Raw genomic sequence first — 14,871 nt, 5'->3', positions numbered from 1 at the left:
TGAACGTGTTACTACCCGTGAACGTGTTGTTACCCGTGAACGTGTTACTACCCGTGAACGTGTTACCCGTGACGTGTTACTACCCGTGACGTGTTACTACCCGTGATGTGTTACTACCCGTCAACGTGTTACTACCCGTGAACGTGTTACCCGTGATGTGTTACTACCCGTGAACGTGTTACTACCCGTGAACGTGTTACCCGTGAACGTGTTACTACCCGTGAACGTGTTACTACCCGTCAACGTGTTACCCGTGACGTGTTACTACCCGTGAACGTGTTACTACCCGTGAACGTGTTACTACCCGTGACGTGTTACTACCCGTGAACGTGTTACTACCCGTGACGTGTTACTACCCGTGAACGTGTTACTACCCGTGAACGTGTTACTACCCGTGAACGTGTTGTTACCCGTGACGTGTTACTACCCGTGAACGTGTTACCCGTGAACGTGTTACTACCCGTGAACGTGTTACCCGTGAACGTGTTACTACCCGTGAACGTGTTACCCGTGAACGTGTTACTACCCGTGAACGTGTTACCCGTGAACGTGTTACTACCCGTGAACGTGTTACTACCCGTGAACGTGTTGTTACCCGTGACGTGTTACTACCCGTGAACGTGTTACCCGTGAACGTGTTACTACCCGTGAACGTGTTACCCGTGAACGTGTTACTACCCGTGAACGTGTTACCCGTGACGTGTTGTTACCCGTGAACGTGTTACCCGTCAACGTGTTACTACCCGTGATGTGTTACTACCCGTGAACGTGTTACCCGTGAACGTGTTACTACCCGTGAACGTGTTACCCGTCAACGTGTTACTACCCGTGACGTGTTACTACCCGTGAACGTGTTACCCGTGAACGTGTTACTACCCGTGAACGTGTTACCCGTCAACGTGTTACTACCCGTGAACGTGTTACTACCCGTCAACGTGTTACCCGTGACGTGTTACTACCCGTGAACGTGTTACTACCCGTGAACGTGTTACTACCTGTGAACTTGACGGCGGTGATGGAGGCGGAGTGGTCATTCAGAGTCTGTTCCAGACTGTAGTTCTTCTCCAGGTTGAAGACGTGGATCAGTCGATCCCTGCTAGCCGACGCCAACAGCTTCACACCTGTAACAGCAACGGCGAGCAGTTACTCATGTCCAAGTCACAAATCAGTCACTTGACTGATTATTTATGGAATGGTTTTTACTATTTTCACCAGAACTCCAACTTGCTGCTGACACATAAACGTTAAAGTTTGTCCACTCTGCGTATAATCAATAATCATCTGAACTCCGGTTCACAGCATCTGATTAACAAGCTGCAGATCACCGAACCGCTGTCCAGGTGACGACCTTTGACCTGCTGTCGTACCTGTGGAGGAGGGGGAGAACTCCAGACACAACACCTCAGAGTCATGAGCCTCGATCTTCACCAGCTCGTCCAGAAACTCCAAACCAAAGATCCTGAACACAGAAACACACCGTCAGCCTCGTCACACAAGTCACAGATCTGATTCATAAATGTTACGTTTGAAAGTACAAACGTGTGACTCACCGCAGGTTTCCACAGCGGTCTCCAGCTGCCAAGTGTTGTCCATCAGGACTGATCCCCAGCACTCTGATCCCAGCCTTCCCATCAGCCCCTGCTGCCTCCCTCTCCCCCTCCGCCTGCAGGTGCTGCGTGTTCTCCCCCACGTACAAGATCCTCAGCAGGTCCTGAAAAACAGACACTCATGATGCATTTCTGTGGGTGGTGTTGATGTGTTTGTGTGGGTGGTGTTGATGTGTTTGTGTGGGTGGTGTTGATGTGTTTGTGTGGGTGGTGTTGATGTGTTTGTGTGGGTGGTGTTGATGTGTTTCTCAGGGTGGTGTTGATGTGTTTGTGTGGGTGGTGTTGATGTGTTTGTGAGGGTGGTGTTGATGTGTTTGTGAGGGTGGTGTTGATGTGTTTGTGAGGGTGGTGTTGATGTGTTTGTGAGGGTGGTGTTGATGTGTTTGTGAGGGTGGTGTTGATGTGTTTGTGTGGGTGGTGTTGATGTGTTTCTCAGGGTGGTGTTGATGTGTTTGTGTGGGTGGTGTTGATGTGTTTGTGTGGGTGGTGTTGATGTGTTTGTGAGGGTGGTGTTGATGTGTTTCTCAGGGTGGTGTTGATGTGTTTCTCAGGGTGGTGCTGATGTGTTTGTGTGGGTGGTGTTGATGTGTTTCTGAGGGTGGTGCTGATGTGTTTGTGTGGGTGGTGTTGATGTGTTTCTCAGGGTGGTGCTGATGTGTTTGTGTGGGTGGTGTTGATGTGTTTCTCAGGGTGGTGCTGATGTGTTTGTGTGGGTGGTGTTGATGTGTTTCTCAGGGTGGTGCTGATGTTCTTACGTTGCTGTAGAGGTTTCTGTGTCCAGTGGGGGGGTCGGTGTGCCAGAGTCTGATGGTGTTATCAGAGGAACAGGTGAGGAAGGAGGACGGAGGCAGGCAGGCCTGAGTCGGATCTGACAGCTCCGGATACACCTGAGGACCAGAAACCTGTTACCTGCACCTCATAATCAATAATCAAACCTTCATAACTGCCACAACAGTCAAACACTGATCAAAGCTCCAATATTACTTCTGATGTCTGCTAGCGCTGGAAGTACAGCTGGTAGTACTGGGAGTACGTCTGCTAGCGCTGGAAGTACAACTGGTAGTACTGGGAGTACGTCTGCTAGCGCTGGAAGTACAACTGGTAGTACTGGGAGTACGTCTGCTAGCGCTGGAAGTACAACTGGTAGTACTGGGAGTACGTCTGCTAGCGCTGGAAGTACAGCTGGTAGTACTGGGAGTGCGTCTGCTAGCGCTGGAAGTACAACTGGTAGTACTGGGAGTACGTCTGCTAGCGCTGGAAGTACAACTGGTAGTACTGGGAGTACGTCTGCTAGCGCTGGAAGTACAACTGGTAGTACTGGGAGTACGTCTGCTAGCGCTGGAAGTACAACTGGTAGTACTGGGAGTACGTCTGCTAGCGCTGGAAGTACAACTGGTAGTACTGGGAGTACGTCTGCTAGCGCTGGAAGTACAGCTGGTAGTACTGGGAGTACGTCTGCTAGCGCTGGAAGTACAGCTGGTAGTACTGGGAGTACGTCTGCTAGCGCTGGAAGTACAGCTGGTAGTACTGGGAGTATGTTTTGTAGTGTTGGAAGTATGTCTGGTAGTAGTACTACCAGGTAGTAGTCTGGTAGTTTATATATATGTCTAATCATCTTAGAGGTTATTTCCAGTAGTATTTCTGGAAGTATTGTGTTGTATTTGGTATTACTAGAGTAGTACTGGAGGTATTAACAGTATCTCTGGTAGTGCTAAAGGTATTTCTGGTGGTATTGTTTCTGGTATTACTAAGTATTTCCTATAGTATCGGTGGTATTTCTGGTGATCCTAGCAGTATTTCCTATAGTACTGGTGGTATTTCTGGTGCTCCTAGCAGTATTTCCTATAGTACTGGTGGTATTTCTGGTGCTCCTGGCAGTATTTCCTGCAGTATCGGTGGTATTTCTGGTGCTCCTAGCAGTATTTCCTATAGTACTGGTGGTATTTCTGGTGCTCCTAGCAGTATTTCCTATAGTACTGGTGGTATTTCTGGTGCTCTTAGCAGTATTTCCTGCAGTATCGGTGGTATTTCTGGTGCTCTTAGCAGTATTTCCTGTGGTACTTGACTGACCTGGAGGCTCCACACACAGCTGCTGTGGTACAGAGCAGAGTACAGCTTCCCAACGTTCCTCACGTCTTTAACGTCCCACACATACACGCTGTGGTCGTTGTACACACAGGTCAGGTGCCTGGCAGCGGGGTCAAAGGTCAGAGCCAAGGTGTCGGGGTACTGAGCTTCAGGGCTGGCAGGTGACAGGCTGCTGTAGAAACACACTCAGTTATTAACCAGAGTATTTCTCTCAGTACTTTAATAGTAGTAGTTGCAGTAGTCGTACCCATGCTGTACACTCTGGGTGAGGTCGACGCCCAGGCGGTGAGGTCGGTGCAGCGTGGTGACATACTGCAGGTTGGATGGACTGAACACTCTGACGACACCGTCGGCACAGCCGCAGAAGATGAAGTCCTCACTGACCACCAGACAGCTCGCCGACTTCGTCTGTCAACAACAACAGTAGCGTCACAAACACAAACTCTTATTTACAGAAAGCTGACTGATCTCATTCTTTCACCACGTCGGGATAACATGAGCAGCTTCTGTGGACTACAAATCAACACCATGTGCAATTTATTTCCTCTCTACAAATACTGCACAACAACATGCAAACTGCTCACATCCATCAGCTCTGGTTGGTAGTAACAGAGGAATTCTGTGCAGAGGGCAGTTTCTCCAGCAACATAACTGCAACCAGCAAGAAATGACGATCTGACACAATCACACACTCGATCTATACAAGCTAACACATGACGCTCAGCTTCAGCCCAGCAGGTGGCACCAGAACACCTCATATGACCAGAGGGAAGTTACTTTATTATGTTATCATTAAACATATAACTGAAACTAAAACATTAGACGGAGCACATAAACAAGAGAATATGTTTAAACGCACAATCTGTCATTTCTGCCGCCAGGTGTTCAATCAAAACAACAACAAGAGACAGTTTGATGACGTTGTGAAGTAGTGTGGGATCATGGGAGTTGTTCTCTTCATTGTTAAACAACCAGCTTCTCCAGGTTAGCATACAGGTGTGCTCTATAGCGTACAGGTGTGCTCTACAGCGTACAGGTGTGCTCTACAGGTGTGCTCTACAGGTGTGCTCTACAGCGTACAGGTGTGCTCTACAGGTGTGCTCTACAGGTGTGCTCTACAGGTGTGCTCTACAGCGGACAGGTGTGCTCTACAGCGTACAGGTGTGCTCTACAGGTGTGCTCTACAGGTGTGCTCTACAGCGCACAGGTGTGATCTGTAGCGTACAGGTGTGATCTGTAGCGTACAAGTGTGTTCTACAGCGTACGGGTGTGCTCTACAGCGTACGGGTGTGCTCTACAGCGTACGGGTGTGCTCTACAGCGTACGGGTGTGCTCTACAGCGTACAGGTGTGCTCTACTGCGTACGGGTGTGATCTGTAGCGTACAGGTGTGATCTGTAGCGTACGGGTGTGCTCTACTGCGTACGGGTGTGATCTACAGCGTACGGGTGTGCTCTACTGCGTACGGGTGTGCTCTACAGCGTACGGGTGTGCTCTACAGCGTACGGGTGTGCTCTACAGCGTACGGGTGTGCTCTACAGCGTACGGGTGTGCTCTACTGCGTACGGGTGTGCTCTACAGCGTACGGGTGTGCTCTACAGCGTACGGGTGTGCTCTACTGCGTACGGGTGTGCTCTACAGCGTACGGGTGTGCTCTACTGCGTACGGGTGTGCTCTACAGCGTACGGGTGTGCTCTACAGTGTACAGGTGTGCTCTACAGTGTACAGGTGTACTCTACAGTGTACAAGTGTGCTCTACAGTGTACAGGTGTACACTGCAGTGTACAGGTGTACTCTACAGTGTACAAGTGTACTCTACAGTGTACAAGTGTACTCTACAGTGTACAGGTGTGCTCTACAGTGTACAGGTGTGCTCTACAGTGTACAGGTGTGCTCTACAGTGTACAGGTGTGCTCTACAGTGTACAGGTGTACACTGCAGTGTACAAGTGTACTCTACAGTGTACAAGTGTGCTCTACAGTGTACAGGTGTACACTGCAGTGTACAGGTGTACTCTGCAGTGTACAAGTGTACTCTGCAGTGTACAGGTGTGCTCTACAGTGTACAGGTGTGCTCTACAGTGTACAGGTGTGCTCTACAGTGTACAGGTGTACACTGCAGTGTACAAGTGTACTCTGCAGTGTACAAGTGTACTCTGCAGTGTACAGGTGTGCTCTACAGTGTACAGGTGTGCTCTACAGTGTACAGGTGTACTCTACAGTGTACAAGTGTGCTCTACAGTGTACAAGTGTACTCTGCAGTGTACAAGTGTACTCTGCAGTGTACAAGTGTACTCTGCAGTGTACAAGTGTACTCTACAGTGTACAGGTGTGCTGTCAACACTGACCTTCAGGTTGACCCAGGCCTCCAACTGTCGGCTGCTGTTGAACAGACAGAGCAGACCAGAGCTGGTGATGCAGTAGGTGCTGGCCGCCATGAGGCCACGCCCACACGCAACCCCGCTGAATACACTGTTCTTATGGTCGCCTAGCAGAGCCGACCGACCAATCAGAGGCACCGTGCTGTTCACCTGCAGAGAAGGAACCAATAACAACGTAAAATAAAAGAGAGAAGGTAAACCTGTTACTTCAGACTACCGCATGATGACAGTGTAGGTGGGCTGTGATTGGCCGATCAGTGTAGGAGGGCTGTGATTGGCCGATCAGTGTAGGTGGGCTGTGATTGGCCGATCAGAGGACATACCCGTCGTTCTTTGGAGGCGTCCAGGTACCAGAACTTGACGTGTCGGTTGCCGGCGGTGACGAAGTAGCTGTTGTCCTGAGAGAAAGAGACGGCCGACACTCTGCTGGACACTTTGTTGGAGGCGATGATCAAACCCTTCTGCTCTCACACACACACACACACACACACACACACACACACACACACAGAGAGTTATGATCAATAATCATCAATAAGAGCTGATCATTGAACAGGTCTCGGTGCTCACCCGCCAGTCCCACACGCTGACAGTCATGTCGTGCTGGTATCCCACGGAGACGATGTAGCAGCTGTTGGTGGAAAACGCCACGCAAGAAACTCCATATTTATGAGTCTGAACCTCGGCCACCTGACCTCCGTCCACCTCCCACACACGCACACACGGCATGTGACCGCTCTGAAACACACACACACAATCACATGATCACATGATCACATGACAGCCACCTCACCTATGCTCCCAGGCATCTCTCAGCTCTTACCTCTCCGGTGACCAGATGTTTCCCATCATGAGAGAAGGCGAGAGCGCTGAAGGGCTTCCTGCAACACACAGACTCAGCTGTTAACAGTCACTCTCAGTACTACTACAGTAAAATACTGACTGAATATTTATCAAACATCAGTATCAGTGTGGCCGCTGACAGGTAGAGGTACTTCTGGTGACTAGAGGGCGCTATGATCCAGCAGCTTGTTAATGTTCAGACTGGGTTTACTGGTTGTGAGACAGAGAATCATTGTGATGTCGACCTGCTTTTGGATGAATCAGTGAATTTCCAGTGAGCTGGAATACTAAGTTAGCATAGTAAGCTAGCAATTAGCCGAGTGTAAACGTCAATATTGTGTTACATTTCTAGACCACTGCATAATTCTGTGTTACGTTTCTTCACCTTAGTATACTGTACAATAATATACTACTATGTTACTACACAACTATACTACATTACTATACTACTATTACTACGCTACTATACTACACTACTATACTATGTTACTACACTACTATATTACTATGTTACTATGCTACTATACTACTATGTTACTACACTACTATACTATGTTACTACACTACTATACTACTATGTTACTACACTACTATACTATGTTACTACACTACTATACTACTATGTTACTACACTACTATACTATGTTACTACACTACTATACTACTATGTTACTACACTACTATACTATGTTACTACACTACTATACTACTATGTTACTACACTACTATACTATGTTACTACACTACTATACTACTATGTTACTACACTACTATACTATGTTACTACACTACTATACTACTATGTTACTACACTACTATACTACTATGTTACTACACTACTATACTATGTTACTACACTACTATATTCCTATGTTACTATGCTACTATACTACTATGTTACTACACTACTATACTATGTTACTACACTACTATATTACTATGTTACTATGCTACTATACTACTATGTTACTACACTACTATACTATGTTACTACACTACTATACTACATTACTATGTTACAACGCTACTTTACTACATTACTATACTACTATGTTACTACACTACTATACTATGTTACTACACTACTATACTACTATGTTACTACACTACTATACTATGTTACTACACTACTATACTACTATGTTACTACACTACTATACTACTATGTTACTACACTACTATACTATGTTACTACACTACTATACTACTATGTTACTACACTACTATACTACTATGTTACTACGCTACTATACTACTATGTTACTACACTACTATACTATGTTACTACACTACTATACTACATTACTATACTACTATGTTACTACGCTACTATACTACATTACTATACTACTATGTTACTACGCTACTATACTATGTTACTATACTACTATGTTACTACGCTACTATACTACATTACTATACTACTATGTTACTACGCTACTATACTACATTACTATATTACTATGTTACTATGCTACTATACTACTATGTTACTACACTACTATACTATGTTACTACACTACTATACTACTATGTTACTACACTACTATACTATGTTACTACACTACTACACTACTATGTTACTACGCTACTATACTACTATGTTACTACACTACTATACTATGTTACTACACTACTATACTATGTTACTACACTACTATGTTACTACGCTACTATACTACATTACTATACTACTATGTTACTACGCTACTATACTACATTACTATACTACTATGTTACTATGCTACTATACTATATTACTATACTACTATGTTACTACGCTACTATACTACATTACTATACTACTATGTTACTACACTACTATACTACTATGTTACTATGCTACTATACTACATTACTATACTACTATGTTACTACACTACTATACTACTATGTTACTATGCTACTATACTACATTACTATACTACTATGTTACTACGCTACTATACTACATTACTATACTACTATGTTACTACACTACTATACTACTATGTTACTATGCTACTATACTACATTACTATACTACTATGTTACTATGCTACTATACTACATTACTATACTACTATGTTACTACGCTACTATACTACTATGTTACTACACTACTATACTATGTTACTATACTACTATACTACTATGTTACTATGCTACTATACTACATTACTATACTACTATGTTACTACGCTACTACACTACATTACTATACTACTATGTTACTATGCTACTATACTATATTACTATACTACTATGTTACTACGCTACTATACTACTATGTTACTATGCTACTATACTATATTACTATACTACTATGTTACTACGCTACTATACTATATTACTATACTACTATGTTACTACGCTACTATACTACTATGTTACTATGCTACTATACTACATTACTATACTACTATGTTACTACGCTACTATACTACTATGTTACTATGCTACTATACTATATTACTATACTACTATGTTACTACGCTACTATACTATATTACTATACTACTATGTTACTACGCTACTATACTACTATGTTACTATGCTACTATACTACATTACTATACTACTATGTTACTATAGTACACTACTATACTATGTTACTACGCTACTATACTACATTACTATACTACTATGTTACTACACTACTATACTATACTACACTACTACGTTCTTACGCTACTATACTACATTACTATACTACTATGTTACTACGCTACTATACTACTATGTTACTACGCTACTATACTACTATGTTACTACGCTACTATACTACACTACTATTCTACTATGTTACTACGCTACTATACTACATTACTATTCTACTATGTTTCTATGCTACTATACTACATTACTATTCTACTATGTTACTACGCTACTATACTACATTACTATACTACTATGTTACTATACTACTATACTACTATGTTACTACGCTACTATACTACATTACTATACTACTATGTTACTATGCTACTATACTACTATGTTACTACGCTACTATACTACATTACTATACTACTATGTTACTACGCTACTATACTACACTACCATACTACTACGTTATTACGCTACTATACTACTATACTATACTACTATACTACTACACTATACTACACTACTATACTACTATGTTACTACACTATACTACACTACTATACTACGTTACTACACTATACTACACTACTATACTACGTTACTACACTATACTATACTACTACACTATACTACACTACTATACTACTATGTTACTACACTATACTATACTACTACACTATACTACACTACTATACTACTGTTACTACACTATACTACACTACTATACTACTATGTTACTACACTATACTACACTACTATACTACTATGTTACTACACTATACTATACTACTACACTATACTACACTACTATACTACTGTTACTACACTATACTATACTACTACACTATACTATGTTACTACACTATACTACACTACTATACTACTATGTTACTACACTATACTATACTACTACACTATACTACACTACTATACTACTATGTTACTACACTACTATACTGTACTACACTACTATACCACTACGTTATTACGCTACTATACTACTACACTATACTACCATACTATACTACAGCACTACTACACTATACTACCATACTATACTACAGCACTACTACACTATACTACTGTACTATACTACATTACTATACTACTATGTTACTACACTACTATACTACTACACTATACTACACTACTATACTACTACTTTATTACGCTACTATACTACTACACTATACTACACTACCATACTATACTGATACGTTACTATACTATTCTACTGCACTACTACACTATACTACTGTACTATACTACATTACTATACTACTATGTTACTACACTACTACGTTATTACGCTACTATACTACTACACTACTAATACTACTACACTATACTAGACTACTGTACTATACTACTACTATACTACACTATAATACTATACTAGTATAGTATTTCACTACTATACTATACTGCATAACAACTGATCTTTGAATATTTGATATATTGTGAGATTTTATTGAAACGTTGCATCTTAAACATCTTGAATGTTGTTTTCATTTAAAACTTCCTCGCTGTGTTTTATTTGTCTCGTTTGTTTCTGCTGATCTGATCTGAACTGTGAGTTTCGTGATCCTGCATCACACCGGCTGATTGTTGTGAGATCCAGTATTGATCCAGTATTGATTAGAAAGGGAGAAAAGTGCGTGATGATGGAGTGTTGAGCTCACCTGGACGTGTTGATGATGTGAGTTTGTTTGTTCTTCTTCGGGTGAAGCAGCACGATGACACACCTGAAACACACACACTTAAATACTGATGCAGAAATGCATGCTGGGAAAACATCACACGAGTATACACTTAAAAAAATGTAATCAATGTTTGTGATCACTTTCTTCTTCTATGGTTTTAAGCTAAACCCCTGTTGCTGTTTTTGGGGGCGTGGCTTACCCAGCAGGGTAGGCGATCAGCCCAGAGTTGGGGTCAGAGGTCAAACCGCTGCTGCTGACTGTGCTGATGCCCAGAACTTTCTCCAGACTGACCTGGAAGGAGACGAGCGGCTGAGTTCATCCTACCAACAAGAAGACGACTGACGAGCCATTAATTAACACACAGGAGACTAATCAGCTGTTCTGATCATTGATTATTGATTATTGCTGAAGTCAGAATATGAACAGTTTATATTTCAGGTGGTTTTCAGTTAAAGCTGCAACTAACGATTATTTTCATTATCAGTTAATCAGTCGTTGTTTTCTGGATTAATCAATTAGTTGTTTGGTCCATAAAATGTGATCAGTGTCTCCTAAAGATGATGTCATCAAACGTCCACAAAGATCTTCAGTTTACTGTCAACAGACTAAAAAAACTAATGACGATTGATCACTTATCAAAACAGGTGGCAATTCATTTTCTGTCAACCAACTAATTGATTAATTGTTGCAGCAGCATTTTAAATCATCCTCATTTAACCCTGACATACAGTTCAGATCAGCTGTTTGCCTGCTTCTCTTCCTCTAACTGATCATTTTCTTCATGACTGGATTCATCGTTAAAACATCAGAAAACTGTGAAAACGTCCGTTTCTCCGAGCAGACGTCTGGTTCTGTCCAAAGTTTCTGGATCAAACAAAGAAGTGAAGCTGGAATCATGAAGTCTGATGTTTAAACTCTTCACAACACACGTCTTCTTCATACTCAGATACTTCACTGTAGTACAAGTACACAAGTATTATGAGCTTGATGTAGTTAAAGTATTGCAGTAAAAGTACATAAGTATTATGAGCTTGATGTAGTTAAAGTATTGCAGTAAAAGTACATAAGTATTATGAGCTTGATGTAGTTAAAGTATTGCAGTAAAAGTACATAAGTATTATGAGCTTGATGTAGTTAAAGTATTGCAGTAAAAGTACATAAGTATTATGAGCTTGATGTAGTTAAAGTATTGCAGTAAAAGTACATAAGTATTATGAGCTTGATGTAGTTAAAGTACTGCAGTAAAAGTAGTGGTTTGGTCCCTCTGACTGATATATTATTATATATGACATCATTAGATTATTAATAGTGAAGCATCAGTGTTAGAGCAGCATGTTACTGTTGTAGCTGCTGGAGGTGGAGCTAGTTTACACTACTTTATATACAGTTAGCTAGTTTAGTCCAGTGGTTCCCAACCTAGGGGTCGGGCCCCTCCAAAGGGTCAGCAGATAAATCTGAGGGGTGGTGAGATGATTAATGGGAGAGGAAAGAAGAAAAAACAAAGTTCTGATACACAAATCTGTTTTCAGTTTTTGGACTTTTTCTCTAATCTTTGATTTTTGCTGAAATATTGGATCATTTGAACATTTATTGAAATGAAAGCATGTGAGAAGTTTAGAGGGAAAAATCACTATTTGGTGGAGCTGTTAACAACTCATAGACATGTGAAATGTGACCCCGACAACACACTGCTTTTTGTAAGACGTCAAAAGCCAAAAAGGTTGAAAACCACTGGTTTCATCTTTAACAATGTGTTGTATTTTAAAAGCTTGTTATATTATCCATTGTGTCAAATCTTCATCTGAAAAGTAACTAAAGCTGTCAAATAAATGTAGTGGAGTAGAAAGTACAATATTTCCCTCTGAAATGTAGAAAGTAGCGTCACATGGAAATACTCAAGTAAAGTACAAGTACTTCAGTTCAGTACTTTAGTAAATATAATGGCCTTTTCTCTTTGTTGTGTCCAAACATTAGAAAAGTGCGTCACCGAGATTCACTCAAAGTTACTTCTCAGCTGACAACTTTCACCGTTAAACTGACTGTTTAAACATATTTAGTCTGTTCGGTCGCAGTTTGAGTTGAAAGCTGCTGTAAAGTGAAACTCCGGCCGAGCTAACATTTAGCTCCTACCCGGCTGCTGGAGCCCTTCTTCGGGATCTGTCGGCTCTTCCTCCCCGCTGGATGCTTCCTCTTCGCGGGGTTCAGTGAGCCGCAGTCCGCTCCCTCCGCCATGACCCCCGCCTCACTTTAACTCTGATAAAGTCGTCCAGGAATATAAAACTACACAGGCCGTAACTCCAGAGATAATATCCGTCTACACTCCGATGTGTTAGCTTAACTTTATGCTAACTGTTGCTAAAAGAAACCCGACACCTCGGTCCGCGGCGGGACTGTGGTTCAAACTGAGTCCCGCCCACTGTCCCGATAAGTAACCAATGAACAGCCGAGGACTGGTGAAATTCCGCCCTCTGCCCACCAAAAAACCAATGAATGGCCGAGGAAAGTTGACATCCCGCCCTTTATCCCAGAACAACCAATGGACGGCCGAGAACAGTCAAGGTTCCGCCCTCTGCCCAGGAAACAACCAATCAACTGAGGTTAACTTGAATTATTACACAGAGTGGCCCTGCAGTCTGTTTAGCTCAGATATTATTATTGTCTTCTGTGCGCTAAACTAAGAAAATGGCTCGTTTTAATCCTTTACACTTATTTTTTTAATACATCATACTTATTTTCTCTATAAATATAAAAATATTTTTGAAAAAATATTCAGACTGAACTCTAAACTCCCGGCACCTCCAGTTCTCTGTGTACATCTTTCCTTTGGCTTTGTATGTAATCAATTCACATTCCTCACTTCCTGTGTGAACACACTTTAACTCACAGTATGTATCTTTTACAAACGTGTTGATTGCATTTCCTTCCTCATGAAACACTTGCAAACTTTTAATATTTTAAATTCTGTATTGTTTCTTCTTCACTGCCTTTGTTGGTGCATCGCTGTGATTCCCTTCTCACAATGTAAAAATCCCCCAAAATGCATTGAAAAGTTTATCTGAAGATAATATGAGTTAGTCAAATAAAGTGGATATCTGACTTTGTGCTTCCTGCTCAGCTGCAGCGGAAACAAAACAAACAAACAAAACAAAACAAAACAAATAAAGAGCGAATTTGGCACTAAAAAGAACTAATAACTAAGTAACTAATATATTTTGTCCATCCCATTAACACACATGACTCTTCCACCCACTATGCCCTCAGTAATAAACATAAAGTAGAATTTATGGCAGAAATGTTCATTTCATCACGTTTGTTTTATTTCTAGCAGGACAAAGCAGCAGATGTGAAACCAGCTGTGTGTCGGACTCCGTTCAGACATAAAACAATAAAAGTTAGACGAAGAATATTCCTCATATATACGGGCTGAAACACACCTGTTTTTAAGAGAATACAACATTTAGCAAGCAATAACACAAGTAAACAAATTTGACATGTAAAGAGAATTCAAAGGGATCAATAAGGTTGATTATTGAGACGTTAAAGGTCACAATTCTGATTCAGAAGAAACAAATATTTGATCTGATGGGATTTTGTTCCAGATTTTAATGTAAACCATAACTGATATTAAAGCAGCTCTGGTTATTAGTTGATATTACAAACTG

At 41.6% G+C, this 14,871-nt stretch overlaps 1 protein-coding gene across 4 annotated transcripts in view; it reads right to left on the bottom strand.

The window, feature by feature from the left end:
* wdr62 (WD repeat domain 62) overlaps nt 1-13,618 on the bottom strand; it is a 29,188-nt gene extending 15,570 nt beyond the window's left edge. For 2 of the 4 annotated variants that reach the window (XM_044353835.1, XM_044353836.1), the window contains exons 1-13: nt 13,340-13,618; nt 11,409-11,500; nt 11,189-11,251; nt 6,898-6,955; nt 6,645-6,812; nt 6,398-6,535; nt 6,042-6,224; nt 3,943-4,103; nt 3,678-3,867; nt 2,363-2,494; nt 1,551-1,711; nt 1,368-1,459; nt 996-1,121 (exon numbers count right to left, since the gene is read on the bottom strand). In XM_044353835.1, the coding sequence (XP_044209770.1) occupies nt 996-1,121; nt 1,368-1,459; nt 1,551-1,711; nt 2,363-2,494; nt 3,678-3,867; nt 3,943-4,103; nt 6,042-6,224; nt 6,398-6,535; nt 6,645-6,812; nt 6,898-6,955; nt 11,189-11,251; nt 11,409-11,500; nt 13,340-13,441 (1,666 nt within the window). In that variant the 5' untranslated portion in view covers nt 13,442-13,618. The remainder of the gene's footprint in view (nt 1-995; nt 1,122-1,367; nt 1,460-1,550; nt 1,712-2,362; nt 2,495-3,677; nt 3,868-3,942; nt 4,104-6,041; nt 6,225-6,397; nt 6,536-6,644; nt 6,813-6,897; nt 6,956-11,188; nt 11,252-11,408; nt 11,501-13,339) is intronic. The other 2 variants (XM_044353837.1, XM_044353838.1) reach the window with 2 other exon arrangements.
* Between the last annotated feature and the right edge of the window lie 1,253 nt (nt 13,619-14,871).

This window comes from Thunnus albacares, chromosome 6 (assembly GCF_914725855.1).
Source record: "Thunnus albacares chromosome 6, fThuAlb1.1, whole genome shotgun sequence".
In the NCBI taxonomy this organism is placed as follows: Eukaryota; Metazoa; Chordata; class Actinopteri; order Scombriformes; family Scombridae; genus Thunnus; species Thunnus albacares.
This window is presented reverse-complemented; position numbering and strand designations above follow the sequence as displayed.